The sequence below is a fragment of the Nyctibius grandis genome, unplaced genomic scaffold (genome assembly GCF_013368605.1).
Source record: "Nyctibius grandis isolate bNycGra1 unplaced genomic scaffold, bNycGra1.pri scaffold_104_arrow_ctg1, whole genome shotgun sequence".
Classification (NCBI taxonomy): Eukaryota; Metazoa; Chordata; class Aves; order Nyctibiiformes; family Nyctibiidae; genus Nyctibius; species Nyctibius grandis.
Window position 1 is genome coordinate 46,528 of NW_027167480.1, and position 26,144 is coordinate 72,671.

At 51.5% G+C, this 26,144-nt stretch overlaps 1 protein-coding gene and 1 pseudogene across 1 annotated transcript; both read right to left on the reverse strand.

The window, feature by feature from the left end:
- Positions 1-9,223: 9,223 nt before the first annotated feature.
- LOC137677252 (olfactory receptor 14A16-like) lies at positions 9,224-10,189 on the reverse strand. The gene has a single exon (XM_068424535.1). The coding sequence runs from the start codon at positions 10,187-10,189 to the stop codon at positions 9,224-9,226; it is 966 nt and encodes a 321-aa protein (XP_068280636.1).
- A 12,448-nt stretch (positions 10,190-22,637) lies between these two features.
- Positions 22,638-23,368, reverse strand: LOC137677253 (olfactory receptor 14A16-like; annotated as a pseudogene).
- Positions 23,369-26,144: the final 2,776 nt, after the last annotated feature.

A 26,144-nucleotide genomic window follows, 5' to 3' on the forward strand; every position in this document is an offset into this window, starting at 1 on the left:
CGGAAGTCATTGCTAGGCCACTCTCCATCATCTTTGCTAAGTCGTGGGCAACGGGAGAGGTGCCTGAGGACTGGAGGAAAGCGAATGTCACTCCAGTCTTCAAAAAGGGCAAGAAGGAGAACCCAGGTAACTATAGACCGGTCACCCTCACCTCCATCCCTGGAAAGGTAATGGAACAACTTGTCCTTGGTGCTGTCTCTAGGCACATCAAGGATAGGGAGATCATTAGGGGCACTCAACATGGCTTCACCAAAGGGAAGTCATGCTTAACCAGCTTGATAGCCTTTTATGAGGATGTAACCCGGTGGATAGATGATGGTAAAGCTGTGGATGTGGTCTATCTTGATTTCAGTAAAGCGTTTGACACGGTCTCCCACAGCATCCTCGCAGCTAAATTGAGGAAGTGTGGTCTGGATGATCGGGTAGTGAGGTGGATTGTGAACTGGCTGAAGGAAAGAAGCCAGAGAGTGGTGGTCAATGGGACAGAGTCCAGTTGGAGGCCTGTGTCTAGCGGAGTCCCAAGGGTCGGTACTGGGACCAGTTCTATTCAATATATTCATTAATGACTTGGATGAGGGATTAGAGTGCACTGTCAGCAAGTTCGCTGATGACACAAAACTGGGAGGAGTGGCTGACACACCAGAAGGTGCGCAGCCATTCAGAGAGACTGGACAGGCTGGAGAGTTGGGCGGGGAGAAACTTAATGAAATATAACAAGGGCAAGTGTAGAGTCCTGCATGTGGGCAAGAACAACCCCATGTATGAGTACAAGTTGTGGACAGACCTGTTGGAGAGCAGCGTAAGGGAAAGGGACCTGGGGGTCCTAGTGGACAGCAGGATGACCATGAGCCAGCAGTGTGCCCTTGTGGCCAAGAAGGCCAATGGCATCCTGGGGTGTATTAGAAGGGGTGTGGTTAGCAGGTCGAGAGAGGTTCTCCTCCCCGTCTACTCTGCCCTGGTGAGGCCGCATCTGGAGTATTGTGTCCAGTTGTGGGCCCCTCAGTTCAAGAAGGACAGGGAACTGCTAGAGAGAGTCCAGCGCAGAGCCACAAAGATGATTAAGGGAGTGGAACATCTCCCTTCTGAGGAGAGGCTGAGGGAGCTGGGTCTCTTTAGCTTAGAGGAGACTGAGGGGTGACCTCATTAATGTTTAGAAATATGTAAAGGGCAAGTGTCATGAGGATGGAGCCAGGCTCTTCTCAGTGACATCCCTTGACAGGACAAGGGGCAATGGGTGCAAGCTGGAACACAGGAGGTTCCACTTAAATATGAGGAAAAACTTCTTTACGGTGAGGGTGACCGAACACTGGAACAGGCTGCCCGAGAGGTTGTGGAGTCTCCTTCTCTGGAGACATTCAAAACCCGCCTGGACGCGTTCCTGTGTGATATGATCTAGGCAATCCTGCCCCGGCAGGGGAATTGGACTAGATGATCTTTCGAGGTCCCTTCCAATCCCTAACATTCTGTGATTCTGTGATTCTGTGATCTTGCAAGCCACATGCCTGTCGCTGAAGTTCAGCTTCTCGGATAAACACAACCAAACCGTGGTGATGCTGTCCCATCAGGTACTCAGGTGGAAAGGACATGACAGCCCATATCCAAGTCCTCTTCTTGGATGGGCCTACCAGGTACTCAGGGAAAGGGATTCCCACAATCATCGAGACAACTGTCCTCAATGGGATATGGTGCCTTCTGCTGCCCTGTCAGAGACACTGACAGAGGTGAGCCTAAAAGCCCATATCCCAGCCATGAGTCAAGGGCTGACCTATCAGCTGCTTCAGAAGGAAGTAACCTCACAGGCCCTTTCCCAGTCATGTTCCTGCTGCTGACCTATCAACTCCAGAGACTGCAGTGACCTCACAGCCACCTTCACAGCCTTGTGCTTCCTGCTGTCCTGTGAGATCCTGAGGCACACCTGACCTCACCATACCGTTCCCACCCATCTCCTCCTTGTGGCCTATGAGCTGATCAGATGCAAACCACCTCACATTCCTCTTGCAATGCTGTGGGACTGCTCTGGCACCTCACAATCCCCTTTCTGCCCCAAGGTGCCAAACAGCTTATGTTAGTGTTAGGAGAGGGTTGAAGGTGAGGTTTTCAGAGCATGACAAGGAGGGCTTTGTGGGTGTTTTGGTTTGGGTCGGGACAGAGTTAATTTTCTTCCTAGCAGCTGGTATAGTGCTTTGGATATAGGATGAGAAGGATGTTGATAACACACTGATGTTTTAGTTGTTGCTAAGTAATGCTTATACTGAGTCAAGGACTTTTCAGTTTCCTACTCTCTGCTGGGTGAGGAGGCGCACAAGGATCTGGGAGGGGAGCACAGCCAGAACAGCTGACCCAAACTGACCAAAGGGATATTCCATACCATAGGACGTCATGTTCAGTATATAAAGTGGGGGCAGTTGTTGGCTGGGGGGAATTGCTGCTTGGGAAGTAGCTGGGCATCGGTCAGTGGGTGCTGAGCAATTGTGCTGTCCATCATTTGTTTTGTGTATTCTTTTAGTATTATTATTAGCATTTTATTATTATTATTAACATCTTCTGGAGTGCATGGAAGATAGATAAGTTCTTGACATAACTGATGAGTGAGCCAGCTAGAGACTGCACCCTGCTGGACCTCTGGTTTGCGAACAGAGAAGGACTTGTCAGGTCCTTCAACCAACAAGGATGGTTGGAGGCCATCTTTGGCATAGTGATCACAAAATTATAGAGTTTTCTATTCTTGAAGAAGTAAGAAAGGGGGTCAGCAGAACTTCTAACTTGGACTTCCGGAGGGCAGACTTCAGCCTGTTTAGGATCCTGATTGACAGAGTTCCTTGGAAGGCAGTCCTGAAGGGCAAAGGGGTCCAGGAAGGCTGGACACTCTTCAAGAAAGAAATCTTAAAAGAGCAGGAACAGGCCGTCCCCATGTGCTGAAAAATGAGCCGGCAGGGAAGACGAGCAGCCTGGCTGAACAGAGAGCTGTGGCTGGAACTCAGAAAAAAAAGGAGAGTTTATGAGCTTTGGAAGAAGGGCAGGCCACTCAGGAGGACTATAAGGATGTCATGAGGCTGTGAAGAGAAAAAATTAGAAGGGCCAAAGCTCAATTAGAACTTAGTCTGGCCACTGCTCTAAAAGGCAATAAAAGAGGTTTCTATAAATAAATGACCAGCAAGAGGAGGGTCAAGGATAATCTCCATCCTTTATTGGATGTGGGGGGAAACATTGTGAAAAAGGCTGAGGAAAAGGCTGAGGTGCTTAATGCCTTCTTTGCCTCAGTAAGGCGAGTTGTTCTCTGGGTACCCAGCATCCTGAGCTGGAGAACAGGGATGGGGAGCAGAGTGAAGCCCCCATAATCCACGGGGAAATGATGAACAACCTGCTACACCACTTAGACACACACAGGTCTATGGGGCCGAATGGGATCCACCCAAGGGTACTGAGAGAGCCGGTGGAAGTGCTCAGCAAGCCACTTTCCATCATTTATCAGCAGTTCTGGCTAACTGGGGAGGTCCCAGGTGACTGGAAATTAACAAATGTGAAGCCCATCTACAAGAAGGGTGGAAGGAGGATCTGGGGAAATACAGGCCTGTGAGTCTGACCTCGGTGCCAGGGAAGATTATAGAGAAAATCATCTTGAGTGCCATCATGGAGCACGTACAGGACAACCAGGCGATCAGGCCCAGTCAGCATGGGTTTATGAAAGGCAGGTCTTGCTTGACTAACCTGATCTCCTTCTATGACAAGATGACCCACTTACTGGATGAGGGAAAGGCTGTGGATGTTGCCTACCTAGACTTTAGTAAAGCCTTTGACACTGCCTCCCATAGCACTCTCCTGGAGAAACTGACTGCTCATGGCTTGGATAGGCGTATGCTTCGTTGGGCAAAAAACTGTCTGGATGGCCAGGCCCAAAGAGTTGTCGTGATGGAGTTAAATCCAGCTGGCGGCCGGTCACACATGGTGTTCCCCAGGGCTCAGTATTGGGGCCAGTTCTGTTCAATAACTTTATCAATGATCTGGATGAGGGTGTTGAGTGCACCCTCAGTAAGTTTGCAGATGACAGCAAGTTGGGCGGGAGTGTTGATCTGCTTGAGGGTGGGAAGGCTCTGCAGAGGGATCTGGACAGGCTGGATTGATGGGCCGAGGACAACTGCATGAGGTTCAACAAGGCTCAGTGTTGGGTCCTGACCTTGGGGCACAACAACCCCATGCACCACTACAGGCTTGGGGAAGAGTGGCTGGAAAGCTGCCTGGCAGAAAAGGACCTGGGGGTGTTGATCGACGGCCAGTTGAATGTGAGCCAGCAGTGTTCCCAGGTGGCCAAGAAGGCCAACAGCATCCTGGCTTATATCAGCAATAGTGTGGCCAGAAGCACTAGGGAAGTGAGTGTACCCCTGTACTCAGCACTGGTGAGGCCGCACCTTGAATCCCGTGTTCAGTTTTGGGACCCTCACTGCAAGAAAACCATTGAGGTGCTGGAGCGAGTCCAGAGAAGGGCAACGAAGCTGGTGAAGGATCTGGAGAGCCAGTCTTATGATGAGCGGCTGAGGGAACTGGGGGGTTTAGACTGGATAAAAGGAGGCTGAGGGGAGACCTTATCGCTCTCTACAACTACCTGAAAGGAGGTTGTAGCGGGGTGGGTGTCGATCTCTTCTCCCAAGTAACAAGAGATAGGATGAGAGGAAACATCCTGAAGTCGCACCAGGGGAGGTTTAGATTCGATATCAGGAAAAAATTCTTCACTGAAAGGGTTATCAGGTATTGGAACGGGCCGCCCAGGGTACCATCCCTAGAGGTATTTATAAGACATGTAGATGTGGTGCTTAGTGATATGGTTTAGTGGTAGACTTAGTAGTGTTAACGGCTGGACTTGATCTTAAAGGTCCTGTCCAACAAAAATGATTCTACGATTCTGTAATTCTGTGATTATTATTGTTGTTATTATTCTCTTCTGTTTTGGTCTATTAAACTCTCTTTATCTCCACCCATAAGTTTTACTTACTTTTTGCACTTTTCCTCCCCATCCCACTAAGGCGGGGGGAGGAGTTAGTGAGGGGCTGTGTGGTGCTTAGTTGTCAGCTGGGGTTACACCACAACAGTCCCTTTTTGGTGCCTAACGTGGGGCATGAACGGTTGAGATGACGACAGATCTGATCAGTGTGTTAAAACAGATTTGTTATAAGTATTCATTGTATTGTTTTAATTGTCACTGGTCACATTGTTGATTTATTTGCTCTCTAAGTTGTTATAGCTGTAGGATGTAACACCTGACTTGCTCCCTGTTGTGCTGGTTATCAGCTCTGGAGCCTGGCTCAAAGGTTCCCTTCGTCTGTGCTGTGTAACACCGAGAGTGAGACTCATCCTGTACCTGTAGTCAGCAGTGCCGTCATCTCTGTACTTCGGCTGCCATCTCCTGCAGACCGTTAATAATTACACTTTTTATCTTTTCTCGCCGGGGAGCCGACTTATGGCAGAGACATCTTCCCACGACTTCACCTGCTCTGCCAGGCTAATTACAACAGTGTTTGAGAATTTTGAAAATTTTTAATATCCTTGGGATGCTGAAACCAGCGTGGTCATACTGCATGGAACCAGCATGTTCCTCAGTGGAATTCAGGTCTTATTTAGTGATAAGCAGCTATGTAAGACTACTATCAGGAGACCAGCGCCCACACAGACCCTGATGACAGGCACTGCAGCTACTTAGACCCCTGTGACAGGCACTGCAGCTGCTTCAACGCCCATGGCTGTGGCTTCTCAAACCCTTCTAAAAGGCACTGTGGCTACTCAGACCCTGGTGGTGGGTGATGCATCTGAACCAGAGAAGCAACCAGTGCCAGTGTAAGTCACCCCTACACACAAGAAGAAATGGACACAAATTCATAGAATCATAGAATGGCTTGAATTGGAAGGGACGTTAAAGAACGTCTAGTTCCAACACCCCATCATGGGCAGGGACACCTTCCACTAGACCAGGTTGCTCAAAGCCCCATCCAAACTGACCTTGAACACTGCCAGGGAGGGAACACCCACAACTTCTCTGGGTAACCTGTGCCAGTGTCTCACTGCCCTCACAGGAAAGAATTTCTTCCTAATATCTAATCTATATCTCCCCTCTGTCAGTTTAAAAACATTCCCCCTCATGCTGTCACTCCATGCCCTTGTAAAAAGTCCCTCTCCAGCTTTCCTGTAGGCCCCCTTCATGTACTAGGAGGCTGCTATAAGGTCTCCCTGGAGCCTTCTCTTCTCCAGGCTGAAGAGCCCCAACTCTCTCAGCCTGTCTTCATAGGAGAGGAGTTCCAGCCCTCTGATCATCTTCGTGGCCCTCCTCTGGACTCATTCCAACAACTCCATGTCCTTCTTTTGTTGCGGGCCCCAGAGACGGACACTGTACTCCAGGTGTGGTCTCATGAGAGCAGAGTAGGGGGTAGAATCACCTCCCTTGACCTGCTGGTCATGCTGCTTTTGATGCAGCCCAGGATGCGGTTGGCCTTCTGGGCTGCAAGCGCACATTGCCAGCTCATGTTGAGCTTCTCATCAACCACCACAGTCAAGACCTTCTCCTCAGGGCTGTTCTCAATCCATTCTCTGCCCAGCCTGTATTTGTGCTTGGGATTGCCCCACCCCCACATGCAGGACCTTGCACTTGGCCTTGTTGAACTTCATACGGTTTGCACCGGCCCAGCTCTCAAGCCTGTCAAGGTTATTCTAGATGGCATCCCTTCCCTCCAGCATGTCGACCACACCACACAGCTTGATGCCTTCTAGCCTTGCTGGAGCCCTTGGCCACCATCTCCATCACAGGCTGTTCTACACGGTCCTACACCTGCCCCTCTTTCCATGCAGGCTGTAGACACCCATCTTGCTTCCCCATCTTGCTCTCAAACTACCATTTCCATATCTTCACTGATGTGTCTCCACCCTCATTGACTGCTCTTTGAAACACAAAGCCATGGGCTGATCCAGACTCCCTCTGGGTGACCTATTGCACCACAGCACTACTCTTCAAGTGACATTTCTTCCTCCTAATATCGTGTCTTGACTTTCCAAATTGCACTTTGTGACATTTTTGTATCTCTCATTTTTTCCCACTACCAAGGAAAGCTCTACCATCTCAGGAGCTACCCTTCAAGCTGTGAAACAAACCCATTAGTCTTCCTGTGGTCTTTCACCTGAGCAGAGAGGAGTAACCTCAACATCATCTTCTAAATCACATGACTGCTGCTGGCCTTTCAGCTTCTCGGATAAACACAACCATGTGCCTGCTGCTGTCCCATCATGTACTCAGGCAGAATGGACATGACAACCCATATCCAAGCCCTCTTCTTGGATAGGGCCTATGGGGCACTTTGGCAGAGGTACTTTCCCAGCCACGTTCCTGCTGCTGGCCTATCACCTCCAGAGACAGAACTGACCTCACGGTCACCTTCTCAGCCATACGCTTCCTACTGGATCATGAGTTTCTGAGACACAATTGACCTCATAATACTATACCCATCCATAACCCTGCTATGCCCATAGGCGGATCAAAGTCTCCTATTTTATCAAATTCATCCAATATATTTCCTACTAATGATTTGAGTGGAGAAACATTCTTTACAGGAACTGCTCTATTTATGTTGACAAATTTTATATATCCTTTTCTGCCTCTTTTTCTTCTTCTTCCATCTACTCTGTCTTCAAAAACCTCTCCAAGATTCATTGAATCACAGAATAACTCAGATTTGAAGAGGGCCCTGTACATCATCTTGTCTCATTCTCCTACTCAAAGCAGGTTGAACCAGATGAGGTAGTTCAAGGTCTCCACCCAGCTTTGCATTATCCACAAAGCAGCTGAAAGTGTGCTCCGTCACATCATACAGGGGGATGTTAAAGATGTTCAACAGTGTTGGCCCAAGTGCTGGAAACTGAGGGATGCCACTAGTAACTGGCTGCAAGGAGGACTTTGTATCCCTGATGACATTTGGGCTTGATAGTCCAGCCACCTTCCCAGCCAGAGTTCACTTCTTCAGCCCAGAAGCACTGCTATGCCTATAAGGACACCACAGGACAGCAGGGGTCATAGTGTCTCCTTGGCCTGCTGCTGCCACTCCCAGAGGATGGGAGACACCACAGCCCTATAGTGTATCTTCCTGCTCTGCACTCATCTGGTATGCCCCACATCATGATGAATGGAGACATGAACCTCAGTTTAAGGAAGCACATCACAGTGCTGCATTCAGGTGGTTTCCATGATACGTTACTCCCAATGTGAAGTGACCTCGACACACTCTCTGTCCCACAGGCGTTCATGGAACCCCAAGGAATAGCTGTTTGTGTTCACGTGGGTTCACCTAAGCTCACACAGATGATATACATGCTTACATCTCATCTGTACAATGCAAACATGGACTTTCGATCTACTCATTTGGTGTCCTTCCATGAAGGGACAAAGAACCTATCCAAGCTGGGGTGAGAGGCCAGTGCTGGTAATGATAGTTGTGAGGGGCTGGTCCATGATGATTGCCCTGGGGCAGCTTTCCTGCAGTGTCCAACAAACATTGGCACAGAGCAGACACAGCTCTGCTGGTCCTTTAGGTCTCTTGTAGGAAGTCTGGCTGTGAGGACACTGCTGTGTGCCCAAACAATGTGCACTCCCACACTGTTTAGCTGTACACTGGTGTTTTCATCTGCAGGCCACTTTCTTGGGCATTTTCTTGAGAGAATTTCTGCAAGAAGACCTAAGCCTTCAGGCACTGCCCTGTGAGATCACCTTTCTTTATAGAAAGGCTGTTATGGAGGCCAGCTCTGTCACAGAGGTGCCCATTGCCTGTCCCTGCCTGTGGTCACAGGACTACCATTCAACAAAACTGTGACCAAGCTGCCACAGCACTCAGGCCTTACACCAACACAAGGGACCAGAGAGTGTGGAAGTGGAAAGAGAACAGCTCTGGAAGACCAAGTGCTGGTGAAACCTGGCAGTGCTGCTGTGCTGAGACTCTTTTCCCCTCCACCCATGCACACAGGTCCCTGCAGCTCCAAAAAGGCCTTGGAAGAAGGATATCAGGAAATAAATAGTCACTGCAGGGCCCTTTATTTTATTTAAATACACAGAGAGCACGGCTCCTCATTTCCACAGCCAAGAAAGAAAAGCAGACAGTGAATTAGAAAGGGGATGACAACATTATCACCTGTAAAAAAACACCACAACCACAAAAAAAAAAAAAAAAAAAGACAGGCTGGGCCTGTAATGAGTTAATTATAAATGCTCTGCAGAAGATGATGGGCAGTTTATTGCTTCAGAAAAACATCCAGTTATCAATTTCCACAGGGCATCCTTGAGCTCTTTGTTCCTCATGCTGTAGATGAGGGGGTTCACTGCTGGAGGTACCACCGAGTACAGAACTGCCACCACCAGATCCAGTGATGAGGAGGAGATGGAGGGGGGCTTCAGGTAGGCAAACGTGCCAGTGCTGTTGAACAGGGAGACCACGGCCAGGTGAGGGAGGCATGTGGAAAAGGCTTTGTGCCGTCCCTGCTGAGAGGGGATCCTCAGCACAGCCCTGAAGATCTGCACATAGGACACCACAATGAAAATAAAACACCCTAAAGCTAAGCAGACACTAACCACAAGAAGCGCAGCCTCTCTGAGGTAGGAGTGTGAGCAGGAGAGCTTGAGGATCTGGGGGATTTCACAGAAGAACTGGTCCAGGGCATTGCCTTGGCAGAGGGGGAGTGAAAATGTATTGGCCGTGTGCAGCACAGCATAAAGGAAACCAGTGCCCCAGGCAGCTGCTGCCATGTGGACACAAGCTCTGCTGCCCAGGAGGGTCCCATAGTGCAGGGGTTTGAAGATGGCAACATAGCGGTCATAGGCCATTATGGTGAGAAGAAAATACTCTGCTGCAATCAAAAAGAGAAAGAAAAAGACCTGTGCAGCACATCCTGTGTAGGAGATGTCTCTGCTGTCCCAGAGGGAATTGGCCATGGATTTGGGGAGAGTGGTTGAGATGGTGCCCATGTCAAGGAGAGAGAGGTTGAGAAGGAAGAAGTACATGGGGGTGTGGAGGCGGTGGTCACAGGCTACAGCACTGATGATGAGGCCGTTGCCCAGGAGGGCAGCCAGGTAGATGCCCAGGAAGAGCCAGAAGTGCAAGAGCTGCAGCTCCCTTGTGTCTGTGAATGCCAGGAGGAGGAAGTGGGTGATGGAGCTGCTGTTGGACATTTAGTCCCTCTGGGCATGGGGGCACTGTCCAAAAAGAAAAAGAGGGAAAAGTTAGGACAGATTCCTTTGAGAAAAAACACTCAGTTTTTCATAGAAATCACCCCCATTTAAAGGCATTTCCCTTCTCTGGTTTGTGCTGGCTTGATGAGGAAGTGCGTGATGGAGCTGCTGTTGGACATCTGCTGCCTCTGGGCATGGGGACCTGTCATAGGAGAAAAAGACAGTGACAAGTTAGGGGAGAATTCTCTAAGCAAAATCAAAGCCGTTTCCCGCAGTCTTCCCCCCCGGTAACACACACACATCCTTTTATTTTTCTAGGAGACCTTCCTTCAGCTCTGTGGCTGGAGCCCTGGTTGGTGCTGATCGAGTGTGCAATGAAGAGCAGGGCATCTGCCCATGGGCTCTCAATCATCAGCCCTGCTCTGCAGAAGTGGGTAGGGGCAGGGACCGGTCCTGGTAGTCAACTTTGTCCTATGAAACTGCTGTCCCCCCAGTAATAAGGAACTGAGATGGCAGAAGGTAGTTTAAGAGTTCCAGGTTCTTTTACAACTCCCCCTCCATCTTCCCTAGTGAATATTCTTGGATGTCAGAAACCCTCAGCATTTCTGCTGCACTCAGGGAGAACAGAGCGAGTCCTGCAAAGCAAGAGGGTTGTCTGTGGCTTAGTGCAGAGTGAGGGGAACTGGTCTGTCACTCCATCAAGTTCCCAGTTTCTCTGTGCTTGCACCTTTCTGACATGGAGGGTTATCACACTCCCATGTTACCCTGAAAATATACTGGATGCTGCTGAGAGCAGAGGGATCCACTGCAGAGCACTAAATGTCTCACCCTTTCACAAGGTCTCAGCACCCCACTTCCAGCCCACAACACTCATGCCTTATTTCACCAACCCAACAGCATTTCCTCAGTTGCAGAGGCTTTGCATTCTCCATGGGGCTTTAAGATAAAACAGAGGTGCTATGAGATAGGTTTGCATCCTTGAGGGCATTTTGCAGCTTGGAAGGACATCTCATTGGGACAGCCAAGTGTCCTAACAAGGGCATCTCTGTAGGAGCCAGCTCATATCCCAGCCCCACACACTGTATTGACCAGATCTCCACAGATGAGAGGAAAGCTGGGACACTTGTTCCCATGGACACACCTGCATGAAAGGACCCACAAGATCAGGGTGTGACTCTGCAGCTGAACCTCCACCTCCCCAGAGAGCCTGGCAGCAAGAATGAAACAACCACAGCAATGACAGAGACAAGTGGAGAAACAAGGGAAAATCCAGTGAGGGTGTGTCTGGGAGAGGCCAGGGCAGAGGCAGCCGGGCCCTCAGGACAGCGGTACCCTGACCCAGCTGTGCACGCCACCTCCCACACACCAGCATTGCCGGGCAGCTGCTCTCAGCCCCTGTGCTCTGCAGAGGGAACTGGGCACGTGGCTGGAGAGCTGCACCACGGCTCTGCTGGAGCTCTGGCTGCACAGGAGGGGGTTCATGTCCTGGACCCAACGGCCCTGAGGGCAGAGGCTTTGGTGGGTGTGAGAGGAGGCAAGGAGGCTTGCTCAGAGGAAGGGGTCTGCATTGGAGGGGTCACACGGAGATTTGTGAACTCCCTCTCCCACAACATTACTGGTTTTAGTTCCCTCTCATTCCCAGATCACATCCCTGCTGCCTGGAGATTTTCCTTCTGGGAGCTGTTTCCCTCTCAGCACTCACAGACCCCACTGCAACCTCAGTGCACTCACCTACACAAACCTGCCTGTTTGCAGGGCACTGGCTGTGTGCATGTTCCTGATTGGAGGTTCAGAAGGGAAGAACACTCTGATGGGTCCAGCAAAGGTGATGCTGGTGCTGTCCATGGGCAGAGGAGTGGCTGAAGGTACTTTAGGAGGCTCCTAGCAGACCTACTGACCACTCAAAGTTACAGCTCAGGAGTCTCAATGACTTGTTCAAACTTGAGAACATTTTTCTATTTCTCTTTCTCTTTCTCCCCACTCCTCCTCCTGTCCCCTGCCCTCAAAGTAGGAAACTGAAGACCCAGACTCAGAAAATCTCTTTAACTTTATAAGACACCCTGTCTTGACCTTCCTCTTGAAACATCCCCTTGCAAGAGTCCTAGTGTTGATCTGGAGCTGTGAGCAGCCCTGGCCCACACAGCACCCTCTCGACAGCAGAAGGACCCTGCCCTGCCTGGGCTCACTCCTTCCACCTACAGCTTCTCCCTGCAGCACCAGAGGGAGCTCCCCGGGCAGGCTGAGTGCTGACCCTGGCAGGTGGCAGAGTCCCTGGCCCAGCACACAGCCCTGGGGTGCAGGGACCCTGCTCTGAAGGACAGCCCTGGCACACCTGACTTCCACCCCTGCAGTGTCCCCAGCAGAAGCACCGTCATGCTCTGTCCCTCTGGCAGTGCAGCAGGGAAGCCCTGCTCTGGAGCATGTTCTTCTCCTCTACAACAGAGATACTGTGAGAGACATCCTGACAGATCCTGTAAACTGTGGGATGCACCAGCTTCAGGTAATCCCACCAGCAACTACCCCTGCATTGTCCTGCAGCCAGAGACTTACCATGTCGAGGGCTGTGAAGATTTCTCCCCCAGTGAGCTCTCAGCACCCTCCCACCCCACACTGCCTTTAACCTCTCTCTGCCTGGCTCCTCTCCCCTCGCTGCCTGCAGGCAGTGCCCTCAGCCCTGCTGCGCTCTGCAGAGGAGCTGCTCCTGGCCAGAGCTGTCTCTCTGCAGCGCTGCCCACTTGCCATGAGCTCCCTCCACCCCAGGAGCCCAGCCCAGCTCAGCAGCAGAGGGACCAGCCCAAGGTGTCTCTTCCTCTGTCCCCTCTGGGCTCCCTCCAGGTGTCCCTGGGGCTCCAGGGGAACCTGCTGTGACACAGGCTGAAGCAATCACTGATGTTCCCTCCCTCAGCTGGGGAGCGATATTTCTTTCCAACAGTGACATTTCTCCTATCAGGAAAAGAGTTAGCTCCAAGAACCAGCTTTTCTTGGCCCATCTTTATGCAGGACAGCCAGACCAGGACAGGTAGGGATCTCCTTTACCCCTGCTGAGGGAAGGAATTAAGCTGCATCAATTGGTGCATCTCATCCTGGGTTTGTAGTCCTGCAGCTTGAAGGGGATTCAGTTTACCCTCAGGCCTGCCATGAACTCACAGGTGGTGGGATCCCTCTTGCCTCACTTCAGGTGTGCAAAAAATAGGCACCTGCCTGTGAGTTCCTTTTCTAAGCTCCAATAATAATTAGTGGAGATGGAGGCCAGTAGTGAGCTGCTCAGGTGCAAATGTCTGGTGACATGTGAGAAGGATTGAAAGCAGCCTCATGAAGAAGCTCAACATGAGCCAGCAATGTGCACTTGCAGCCCAGAGCCAACTGTATCCTGGGCTGCATTAGAAGCAGTGATGGCAGCACATCGAGGGAGGTGATTCTGCCCCTCTACTCCTCTCTTGTGAGACCCCACCTAGAGTACTGCATCCAGCTCCGTGTACCCAACAGAAGAAGGACACGGAGCTTTTGGAACGAGTCCAGAGGAGGGCCACGAAGATGATCAGAGGGCTGGAGCACCTCTCTTATGAAGAGACTCTGAGAGAGTTGGGGCTGTTCAGCCTGGAGAAGAGAAGGCTCTGGGGAGACCTTCTAGGAACCTTCCAGTACCTGAAGGGGACCTACTGGAAAGCGGGAGAGAGACTTTTTACAAGGGCATGTAGTGATAGGACAAGGGGTAACAATTTTAAACTGAAAGAGGGTAGAGTTATATTAGATATTAGGAAGAAATTCTTTGCTGTGAGGGTAGTGAGACACTGGCATAGGTTGCCCAGATGAGCTGTGGATGCCCCTTCCTTGGAAGTGTTCAAGGCCAGGTTGGATGGGGTTTTGAGCAACCTGGTCTAGTAGAAGGTGTCCCTGCCCATGGCAGGGTGTTGGAACTAGGTGATCTGGAGAATTTTCCTACACTTGGCATTGCTCACCATCACATCCCACTGCCTCCAGGAAGAGCCCTGACCCACATGTGAGGGACAAGACCTGCCTTCCCAGGGCCTGAGGGTCAGGGCTTGGCCTTTCTGCTTCATCAAACAAACCAAGGGTTTTCTCAGCATTACAGTCACCTGCACAGGGCCTTTGCCTACCTGCAATCACAGCCTCCAATTATCTGCTCTAACGAGTCCTTGGGGAGGCTTTGTCAGTAATGGCCCCCAGTGGGGCCCATTAATACTTCCAGGTACTTTGAGTTTTGCTTCTGACTTCTTGAGCAGTTTCTTCAATCTTCTCTCAGTACCTGAGGTTCAGGGAGGCAGCATCCAATACACCTTGGGGCTCGTTAAAATACAGAAAGCCCTAACAAACCATGTCTCTTCCTCTAATTTTCTTCAAGTCTTCAACACTTGTACAGCTAATTAGAGAGGTTTCGTAGTGTAGTTAAGGAGGAATATTTCAAAGTGCATCTAATAAAAATGATTTATTTTATTTTAAAGGATATTTTTTATTATTTTTCAGTTTAAAGAAGAGTTGATAGAAGCATTCTCCTAGCAGCTTGGAAGAGAGTCCCTTGAGGTCTGACACTGTGTGGACAACTTTGCTCCTCACTTCCCCAACCCCACCATTTCTGTCATTGGTCACCTGGGACTTAGGTCACTGTTCCTTACATCAGACTTCACTGGAGTCTGCAGCTGGATGTTACAGCTCCATTGCACCACCTCCCACTTGCTCTCCTTGGAGAACTGGCCGCACAAAGGCACAGAAGAATTTTTCTTATTTGCAAGGAAAAATCCTAAAGCATGATAAAATTTCATAAACAATAAAAGAGACTCTGTAACCATATGCTGAGTACAAGCTGCCTTTAATGAGGTCACCTTTCTAAAAAGGATAATCTTAGGAGAAATATTTTAGGGAGGTAGTTAACAAAGGATAGATATAAACATAAGGAGACAATTAGACTGTTGAAAGACAGGAAATCTCTTAACTAGCTGAACCTCAAAACAGCAGCAGCTGGCAAGTTGAGAGGAACCTGAAGGAACAACTCATAGAATCATGGAATCATAGTAGATCTGAAATTGGTTAAACAGGACTCTTTGAATCCATGTTGACTGTGCCTGATGATTACATTGTCCTTTAAGTGCATTTCAATAGCACCCAGGATCATCAAAACATAGAATATCTCAAGTTGGAAGGGACCCATAAGGATCATCGAGGCTAATACCCTGCTCCTCAAAGGACTACCTAAAACTAAACCATATGACTAAGAGCATCGTCCAGATGGTCCTTGAACTCTGACAGGCTTGGTGACATGACCACTTCTGTGGGGAGCCAGTTCCAGTGACCGACCACCTTCTCAGTGAAGAACCTTTTCCTAATGTCCAATCTGAAGTTCATTTGATGCAGCCTCATTCCATTTCGTTGTGTCCCATTCCTAGTAGCCAGAGAGAGATCAGCACCTCCCCCTCCACTGCACCCTTTGAGGAATTTATAGACTGCATTGAGGTCACCCCTCAGCCTTCACTTCTCCAAGCTGAAAAAAAAACAGTGACCTCAGCCACTCCTCTTAAGTCTTGTTCTCGAGGCCTCTCATCATGTTGGTCACCCTCCTCAGGACACACTCTCATAGTCTGATGTCCTCCTTCTATTGAGGTGTCAAAAACTGCACACAGTACTCGAGGTGGGGCTGCGCCAGTGCAGCGTGGAGTTGGACAATCACCTTCCACGACTGAATAGCTGTGCTGTGCTTGATGCACCCCAGGACATGGTTGGCCCTTTTGGCTGCCAGGGAAAACTCTTAGCTTGTATTCAACTTGCCATCAACCCAAACCTCCAGATCTCTTTCTGCAGGGCTGCTCTCCTGCCTCTTGTCCCACAGTTTGTACGTATAACCAGGATTACCTCATCCCAGGTGGAGAAACTGGCACTTGCTCACATTACATTCCATTACGGTTGGTGTTTGCCCATCTCTCCAGTGTGTCCACACCTCTCTGTATGGCCTCTCTACACTCAAGGGAGTCCACAGCTCCTCCTAGTTTAGTATTGTCAGCAAACTTAATGTACATTTGATTCCTGCATCCAGATCATTTATAAAACTGTAAAGAGCACATGCCCTAAAACTGAGCCCTGGGGAACCCCACTTGTGACTGGCCGCCAGCCTGATATAACCCCGGTTACAACAACCCTTTGGACCCAACCTGTCAGCCAGTTGCTCCCCCAGCGTATGACGGACTTGTCTGGCTGTGGGCTGGAGAGTTTATCCAGAAGGATACAGTGAGAGACAGTATCAAAAGCTTTCCTAAAATCCCCAAACACCACATCTACGGGCTTCCCTTGCTCAACTAAAAGGGTGACCCTGTCATAAAAGGAAATTAAGTTGCTTAAGCAGGACTTTCCTCTCATGAAACCATGCTGCCTATGATGAATGACTGTGTCCAGTTCTGGGCTCCCCAGTACAAGAGAGAGATGGAGCAACAGGAGATAGTCCAGCAAAGGGTCACAAAGGGCATCTCTCATATGAGGGTAGCTTGAGAGAAGTGGGACGGTTCGACGTGGGGAAGAGAAGACACTTTGTGCCTGTATCTACTCCAGTGTAGGTATATCCACAGGCCACAGTCCTTCAGAGCTGTACCTGCTCCGGTGTGGGTGACTCGTCACAGTCCCTACAGGGGTGTACATGTTCTGGCGTGAGCTTATTGAAAGGCAACCGCCCCCTCAGATGATGTACCTCCAGTGTGAACTTATCCACAGGTCACCATCCATTTGACTCCAATTCACACAGGAGTGTTAGTGAGTTCCCTCACTGCCCCCAAGCCTACTCGATGGCAGGATTAGAGTGAAAAGAAGAAGAGCCAGTGAGGTGAGGTGCCCTGTGGGACTTCAGACTTACAAACAAGGAATGGTCAGGGATGTAACACTCAGGGGGGTAGAGCGTAGGACCCTGAGAGGAGGGAACAAGGCCAAGAGTAGGACTTCAGGAGAGCAGGATTTAGCCTTCTATGCAACCTGCTTTGAATAATCCCCCATGGGATATGGCCCTGCAGGGGAGACGGGTGCAGAGAGCTGATGGCTAAGGATCTCCTCTTCAAGCTCCAGAACGGTCCACCCTGAAATGCAGAAAGTCCAGAGAAGGTGACAGGAGGCTGGCATGGATGAGAAAGGAGCTACTGACAAGAAACAAGCATGAGAAGGAAGCACAGAGAAGGTGGAAGGTGGCTGCCTTCCAGCCTCAGTGGTTCTGTGCTGCTGTGCTGGCAAGAGCCATTTGTGTGTGTGTGTTTGTCTGTGCATGGGAGAAACGGGGGGATGAGGGGATCCTGGGGCCAGCTCCAAGAGATACGGAGGGTCTAAGACCAGCTTCTGGAGCTCTGTGTGTCTTTAGAGGTCTACATTTTCCACTAATACAGCCTTGCATACAAACACCCAACTCTCATTTACCCTTTCTCCGCTGACCCTGGTTGTGCTTGCTTTGTCCCCTCCTTTGGTGTTTTGGAGATTGTGTTCAGGGCAATTGCTACCTGGGTCTGCAGTGCCCTGCAACTCCTCATGCTGTTATCTCATGAGAGACACCACAATCAGGGTGAGCCATCTGCACACAGGCATTGCCAGTTGACCAAATGGAGCTTCAGTCCAGGGGAACCTTGAGAAACTCTGGGATTTGACCAACAGAAACCTCTTGAACTTTTACAAGGAGAAGTGGCCAGTCCTCATTGGGGGAAAGAATAACCTTGTACATCAGGGCAGGCTGGGACCTGAAGTGCTGAGGAGTGATCCTGAGGAGAAGGAGCTGAGTACTAGGCTGGACGGCATCTGAGCCAGTGGCGCATGTTCACCATGAACCAGGCCAGCTGCAGAAGGGGCTGCATTAGGGTGAGCATGACCCCTCAGAGCAGGGGAATTATTATCCCCCTCAACACAGCACTGCCAGGGATCCCTACACAAGGGTTTGTCCCAGTGATCAGCTCCCCATTTTGGAGGCCTGATGAGGACCTGGAGAGTGGGCAGAGGAGGTCTAGCAAGGTGGGGATTGGAACTGCAAGAATATGCCCTGTGTGGAGGGGCTGAGAGACCTGGGCTTCTTTAGCCCTTTTACCCATTGGTGCAGAGGTTCAAGGCAGTACAGGATTAGCCTGAGAGTGCTTGAGGGGTTTTTTCCAATATGGTGGAGCTTTCCTGAAAGTTTGGAACCAGCATGAGAAAGAAAAAAATGCCACAAAGTGCAGCTTGGGAGGTTGAGAGTGGTCATGAGGAGAAAGAAATATCACTGCAAGTGCAGTGCTGTGATACAACGGGGCACACAGAAAGAGTCTGGTTTAGGCAGAGCTTTTAGGCTTCCTTCTTGTGCCTGAGTTTATCCAGGAGCTCCTTGTTCATCCGTGCAGGCCTCCTGGCGTGTTTGCCTGCCTTCCTCTGTGTAGGGATGCATCGCTCCCGGAGCACTGGGAGCACTGGTGCTACGGCAAGCACTGGGAGCACTGATGTTCTTTGGCCCACTGGTGTTACTGGGTACGTTGGAGTTACTTGGTGCACTGGTGTTACTGGGAGCCCTCATAATACTGGGCAGACTGGTATTACTGGGTGCCCTGGGATTACGCCAGACTGGAAGCACTGGTGTTACTAGGAGCGCTGGCGTTACTGGGCACATTGGTTTTACTGGGAGTCCTGGTGTTACTGGGAGCACTGGGGTTACTGGGCAACACGGTCTTACTAAACACCCTGGTGTTACTGGGAGCACTGGTGATATTGGGTGCACTGGGGTTTCTGGGGGTGCTGTTGTTACTAGGTGCGCTGGTGTTACTGGGAACACTGGGAGCCCTGTGAGTACTGGGGTTACTTGGAACATTGGTGTTACTGGGAGTACAGGGAGCACCGGGGTTATATGGAGCATTGGCGATCCCCCGGGGCACTCAGGCCACCACCGTGGGGGTCCGGCCCCGGAGCATTCAGGCTACCACCTTAGGGGTCCAGCCACAGAGTGGCCCCACCCTCAGGGTTCAGCCATGGACCCGCAGGCTTTCAGGCCAGCACCCTAGGGGTCTATCCAGGGACCGACGGGCACTCAGGCCACCACCGTGTAGGACCCCGGGGGCAATAAGGCCACCACCATGGGGGTCCAACCATGGAGTGGCCCCACCGTGGGGATCTAGTCACAGACCTGCGGGCAATCAGGCCACCACCGTGGGGGATCCCCGGAGCATTCAGGTCACAACGTGTGGGTCAAGCCACCCACCTGCAGGCACTCAGGCCACCACCATGGGGAACCCCCGTGGCACTCAGGCCACCACCTTGGGGGTCCAGCCACGGGCTCCTGGGCACTCAGGCCACTACCGTGGGGGACCCCTGGGGCCCTCAGGCCTCTACTGTGTGTGTGCAGACATGAAGTGGCCCCACCCTTGGGGTCCAGCCACAGACCCGCAGGCAGTCAGGCCAGCACTATTGAGGACCCCTGGCCACTCAAGCCACCACCGTAGGGGTCGAGCCACGTAGTGGCCCCACCCTCGGGGTCCAACCACAGACGCGCGGGCACTCAGGCCACCACCATGGGGGTCCAGGCACAGACCCATGGGCACTCAGGCCACCACTGTGGGGGTCCAGCAACTGAGTTGCCCCACCATGGGGGTCCATCCTCGGACCAGCGGGCACTCAGACTTCCATCGTGGGGGACCCCCGGAGCATTCAGACCACCACTACTGGGGACCCCCTAGAACTCCGGCCACAACTGTGGGGGTCCAGCCACAGACCCATGGGCAATCAGGACACCACATGCAGCACTACAGGCTGGGGGAAGAGTGGTTAGAGAGCATCCCGGCAGAAAGAGACCTGGGGGTGCTGATCGACAGACGCTAAACGTGAGCCAGCAGTGTGCCAGGTGGCCAAGAAGGCCAATGGCATCCTGGCCTCTATTAGGAATAGTGTAGCCAGCCGGTCTAGGGAAGTGATCGTCCCTCTGTACTCGGCACTGGTGAGGCCGCACCTTGAATCCTGTGTCCAGTTGTGGGCCCCGCACTTCAAGAAGGATGTTGAGGTGTTGGAGTGAGTCAGAGGAGGGCGACCAAGCTGGTGAAGGGTCTGGAGGGTCTGACCTACAAGGAACGGCTGAGGGAGCTGGGGTTGTTTAGCCTGGAGAAGAGACGGCTCAGGTGACCTTATTGCAGTCTACAACTACCTGAAGGGAGTTGTAGTGAAGTGGGAGTCGGCCTCTTCTCCCAGGCAACTAGTGATAGGACAAGAGGACACAGCCTCAAGCTTCGCCAGGGGAGCTTCAGGTTGGACATTAGGAAGAATTTATTCTCAGAAAGGGTCGTTAGACATTGGAAGGGGCTGCCCAGGGAGGTGGTGGAGTCACCATCTCTGAATGTGTTTAAGAAAAGACGGGAGATGGCACTTAGTGCCATGGTCTAGTTGACAGGGTGGTGTCAGGGCAACGGTTGGACTCGATGATCCCAGAGGGCTCTTCCAACCTGCTTGATTCTGTGATTCTGTGATTCTGTAGGCGTGCCGGGAGCACTGGTGTTGCTTGGCCCACTGGTGTTACTGGGAGCCCTGGTGTTACTGGGCGCACTGAGGTAGTTCAAGGCCGCCACCCAGCTTTGCATCATCCATAAAGCAGCTGAAAGTGTGCTCTGTCACATCATACAGGGGGATAAAAGAGATGTTCAACAGTGATGGCTCAAGTGCTGGAAACTGAGGGATTCCACTAGTAACTGGCTGCAAGAAGGACTTTGTATCACTGATGACATAGTCCAGCCACCTTCCATCCAACGTCACTTCTTCAGACCAGAAGCACCACTATGCCTATAAGGACACCATGGGACACCGTGTCTAAGGCCTTGCAAAACTCCATGCACACAACATGACTTTGGTTCTCCTGCCCATTTTGGTTCAGCAATCCCTTTCTTGTCCTTCAAGTGCCTGGAAATGGCTGCAGGAGGAAATGTCCCATCCCCTTCCCAGGGTTGAAGGCAGTCTGACAGACCTGTAATTTCCCCAATTCTCATTCCTGCCCTTCTTGAAGATGGATTTGACGTCTGCCTTTCCAGGGACCCCAGAACCTCTCTCATTGCTCTGGCACTTTTGAGAGCACAATCCAGAATCACAGGCAAGGGTGACATAGCAGACAGGAGCACTTGCAATGCCCCTGTCCAAGGCAGCTGAGATGAATCTCACTGGGCCAGTGGGGTTTGTTCCTGGAGTCACACACAGAAATGTCAGGGTTCTGTCAGGCATCCACATCTGAGCCGGCCTCATGGACACCTTATGCACCCAGGGATGTTCAGAGACAGAGTCTGTCCCTTTTACACAAGGCGGCAGGAGTCATAGTGTCTCCCTGGCCTGCTGCTGCCACTCCCAGAGGATGGGAGACACCACAGCCCTGTGGTGTATCTTCCTGCTCTGCACTCGTCTGGGATGCCCCACATCATGAGGAACGGACAGAGGGAGCTCAGTTCAAGGAAGCACATCCCAGTGCTGCATTCAGGTGCATTCCCACGATAAGTTACTCTCAACATGAAGTGACCTTGACACACTGTCTGTCCCACAGGCCTGCATGGAACCCAAAGGAAGAGCTGATTGTGTTCCCTCGGTTCATCTCGCTTCATGCACATGTTTTGCATGTTTACATCTCATCTGTGCAATGCAAACATGGACTTCTGACCTACACATTTGGTGTCCTTCCACGAAGGGACAGAGAACCTAACCAAGCTGGGGTAAGAGGCCAGTGCTGGGATTGATGGTTGAGGGGCTAGTCCATGATGATTGCCCTGGGGCAGCTTCCCTACAGTGTCCAGCGAACATCAGCACAGACTAGACACAGCTTTGCTGGTCCTTCAGGTCTCTCACAGGAGGTCTGGCTGTGAGGATACTGCTGCATGCCCAACCCTGCACACCCACACTGTCTAGCTGTACACTGGTGTTTTCATCTGTGGGGCACCTTCTCGGGCATGTTCTGGAGAAAATCTTTGGAAGAAGACCTAAGCCTTCAGGCACTGCCCTGAGGAGATCACCTTTATTTATTGAAAAGCTGTTATGGAGGTCAGCTCTGTTACAGAAGTGCCCATTGCCTGTCCCTGCCTGTGGTCACAGGACTACTGTGCAGCACAACTGTGACCAAGCTGCCACAGCACTCAGGCCTTTACACCAACATAAGGGATCAGAGAGTGTGGAAGTGGAAAGAGAACAGCTCTGGAAAATCAAATGCTGGTGTTCCCTGGCAGTGCTGCCATGCCGGGACTCTTTTGCCCTCCACTCATGCACACAGGAACTGTCCCTGCAGCTCCAAAAAGGCCTTGGAAAAAGGATCTTAGGAAAGAAACTGTCACTACAGGGTCTTTTATTTTCTTTAAACACACAAAGATCACGTCTCCTCATTTCCACAGCCACAAAAGAAAAGCAGACTGTGAATTAGAAAGGGGATGACAACATTATCACAAGTAAAAAACCACGACCACAACAACAAAAAAAAAAGACAGTCTGGGCCTGTAACGAGTTACATTATAACTGCTCTGCAGAAGATGATGGGCAGTTTATTGTTCGAAAAACACCCAGTCATCAGTTTCCACAGGGCATCCTTGATTTCCTTGTTCCTCATGCTGTAGATGAGGGGGTTCACTGCTGGAGGTACCACTGAATACAGAACTGCCATCACCAGATCCAGGGATGGGGAGGACATGGAGGGGGGCTTCAGGTAGGCAAATATAGCAGTGCTGATAACCAGGGAGACCACAACCAAGTGAGGGAGGCACGTGGAAAAGGCTTTGTGCCGTCCCTGCTGAGAGGGGATCCTCAGCACGGCCCTGAAGATCTGCACATAGGACACCACAATCAACACAAAACAGACAAAGACTAAACAGACACTAACCACAAGAAGCCAAAGTTCCCTGAGGTAGGATGTGGAGCAGGAGAGCTTGAGGATCTGGGGATTTCACAGAAGAACTGGTCAAGGGCATTGCCTCGGCAGAGAGGTAGTGAAAACGTATTGGCCGTGTGCAGCACAGCATGGAGAAACCCAGTGCCCCAGGCAGCTGCTGCCATGTGGACACAAGCTCTGGTGCCCAGGAGGGTCCCATAGTGCAGGGGTTTGCAGATGGCAACGTAGCGGTCATAGGCCATGATGGTGAGAAGAGAATACTCTGCTGCAATCAAAAAGAAAAGGAAAAAGACCTGTGCAGCACATCCTGCATAGGAGATGGCCCTGCTGTCCCAAAAGGAATTGGCCATGGATTTAGGGACAGTGGTGAGATGGAGCCCAGGTCAAGAGGGAGAGGTTGAGGAGGAAGAAGTACATGGGTGTGTGTAGGCGGTGGTTGCAGGCTACAGCGATGATATGAGGCCGTTGCCCAGGAGTGCAGCCAGGTAGATGCCCAGGAAGAGCCAGAAGTGCAAGAGCTGCAGCTCCCGCATGTCTGAAAATACCAGGAGGAGGAAGTGGGTGATGGAGCTGCTGTTGGACATTTGTTGCCTCTGGGCATGGGGACCTGTCATAGGAGGAAAAGACAGTGAGAAGTTAGCGGAGAATTCTCTAAGCAAAATCAAAGCCATTTCCCACAGTTTCCCCCCATGTAACACACAGACATCTTTTGATTTTCTAGGAGACCTTCCTTCAGCTCTGTGGCTGGAGTCGTGGTTGGTGCTGGCCGCATGTGCGAAGAAGAGCAGGGCAGTTGCCCATGGGCTCTCGATCACCAGCCATGCTCTGCAGAAGTGGGTAGGGGCAGGGACCAGTCCTGGTGGTCAACTTTGTCCTATGAAACTGCTGTTAACGGCCTGTCAGCATCTGCACCCCAGTGCTAAGGAACAGGGAGAGCAGAAGGCAGTTTGAGAGTTCTAGGTTCTTTTACAGCTCCCCCTCCATCTCATTGAGGGGTATTCTTGGATGTCAGAAACCTCAGCATTTCTGTGCACTCAGGGAGATCAGAGCGAGTCCTGCGAGACAAGAGGATTGCCTGTGGGTTAGTGCAGAGTGAGGGGAGCTGGTCTGTCTCTCCATCAAGTTCCCAGTTTCTCTGGGCTTGCACCTTTCTGACATGGAGGGTTATCACACTCCCATATTATCCTGAAAAATAACCAGACGCTGCTGAGAGCAGAGGGATCCACTGCAGACCACTAAATGTCTCACCCTTTCTCAAGGTCTCAGCACCCCACTCCAGCCCACGACACTCATGCCTTATTTCACCAACCCAACAGCATTGCCTCAGTCAGAGGCTTTGCATTCTCCATGGGGCTTTAAGATAAAACAGAGGTGCTATGAGATAGGTTTACATCCTTGAGGGCAGCTCACAGCTTGGAAGGACATCTCAAGGGGACAGCCAAGTGTCCTAACAAGGGCATCTCAGTAGGAGTCAGCTCATATCCCAGCCCCACACACTGTATTGACCAGATCCCACAGATGAGAGGAAAGCTGGGACACTTGTTCCCATGGACACACCTGCATGAAAGGACCCACAAGATCAGGGTGTGACTCTGCAGCTGAAACTCCACCTCCCCAGAGAGCCTGGCAGCAAGAATGAAATAACCACAGCAATAACAGAGACAAGTGGAGAAACAAGGGAAATCCAGTGAGGGTGTGGCTGGGAGAGGCCAGGGCAGAGGCAGCTGGGCCCTCAGGACAGCGGTACCCTGACCCAGCTGTGCACGCCACCTCCCACACACCAGCATTGCCGGGCAGCTGCTCTCAGCCCCTGTGCTCTGCAGAGGGAACTGGGCACGTGGCTGGAGAGCTGCACCACGGCTCTGCTGGAGCTCTGGCTGCACAGGAGGGGGTTCATGTCCTGGACCCCACAGCCTTGAAGGAACAGGCTTTGGTGAGTGGGAGAGGAGGCAAGGGGGCTTGCTCAGAGGAAGGGGTCTGAATTGGAGGCGGTCACACGTTTTCTGAATTCTCCCTCCCACAGCATTTCTGGCTTTAGTTTCCTCTCATTCCCAGATCATATCCCTGCTGCCTGGAGATTTTCCTCCTGGGAGGTGTTTCCCTGTCAGCACTCACAGACCCCATTGCAACCTCTGTGCACTCACCTACACAAACCTGCCTGTTTGCAGGGCACTGGCTGCGTGCATGTTCCTGTTTGGAGGTTCGAAAGGGCAGAACACCCAGATGGGTCCAGCAAAGGTGATGCTGATGATGTCCATGGGCAGAGGAGTGGCTGAAGGCACTTTAGGAGGCTCCTAGTAGACCTACTGACCACTCAAAGATACAGCTCGGGAATCTCAATGACTTGTTCAAATTGAGAACATTTTTCTAATTCTCTCCCCCTACTCCCCTAATCTATTTCTCTTTCCCTCCCCTCCCATCCCCGTTCCTGTCCCCTGCCTTCAAAGAAGGAAACTGAAAACACAGACTCAGGAAATCTCTTTATCTTTATAGTAACCCTGTCTTGACCTTCCTCTTGAAACATCCCCTTGCAAGTTTCCTAGTGCTGATCTGGAGCTGTGAGCAGCCCTGGCCCACACAGCACCCTCTCACAGCAGAAGGACCCTGCCCTGCCTGGGCTCACTCCTTCCACCCACAGCTTCTCCCTGCAGCACCACAGGGAGCTCCCTGGGCAGGCTGAGTGCTGACCCTGGCAGGCAGCACAGTCCCTGCCCCAGCACAAAGACCCCTGGGGTGCAGGGACCCTGCTCTGAAGGACAGCCCTGGGCACCCCTGGCTGCACACCCCTGCAGTTGTCCCCAGCAGAAGGCAGCCGTCATGCTCTGTCCCTCTGACAGTGCAGCAGGGAAGCCCTGCTCTGGAGCATGTTCTTCTCCTCTACACAGAGATACTGTGAGAGACATCCTGACAGCTCCTGTAAACTGTGGGATGCACCAGCTTCAGGTAATCCCACCAGCAACTGCCCCTGCATTGTCCTGCAGCCAGAGACTTACCATGTCGAGGGCTGTGAAGATTTCTCCCCCAGTGAGCTCTCAGCACCCTCCCACCCCACACTGCCTTTAACCTCTCTCTGCCTGGCTCCTCTCCCCTCGCTGCCTGCAGGCAGTGCCCTCAGCCCTGCTGCGC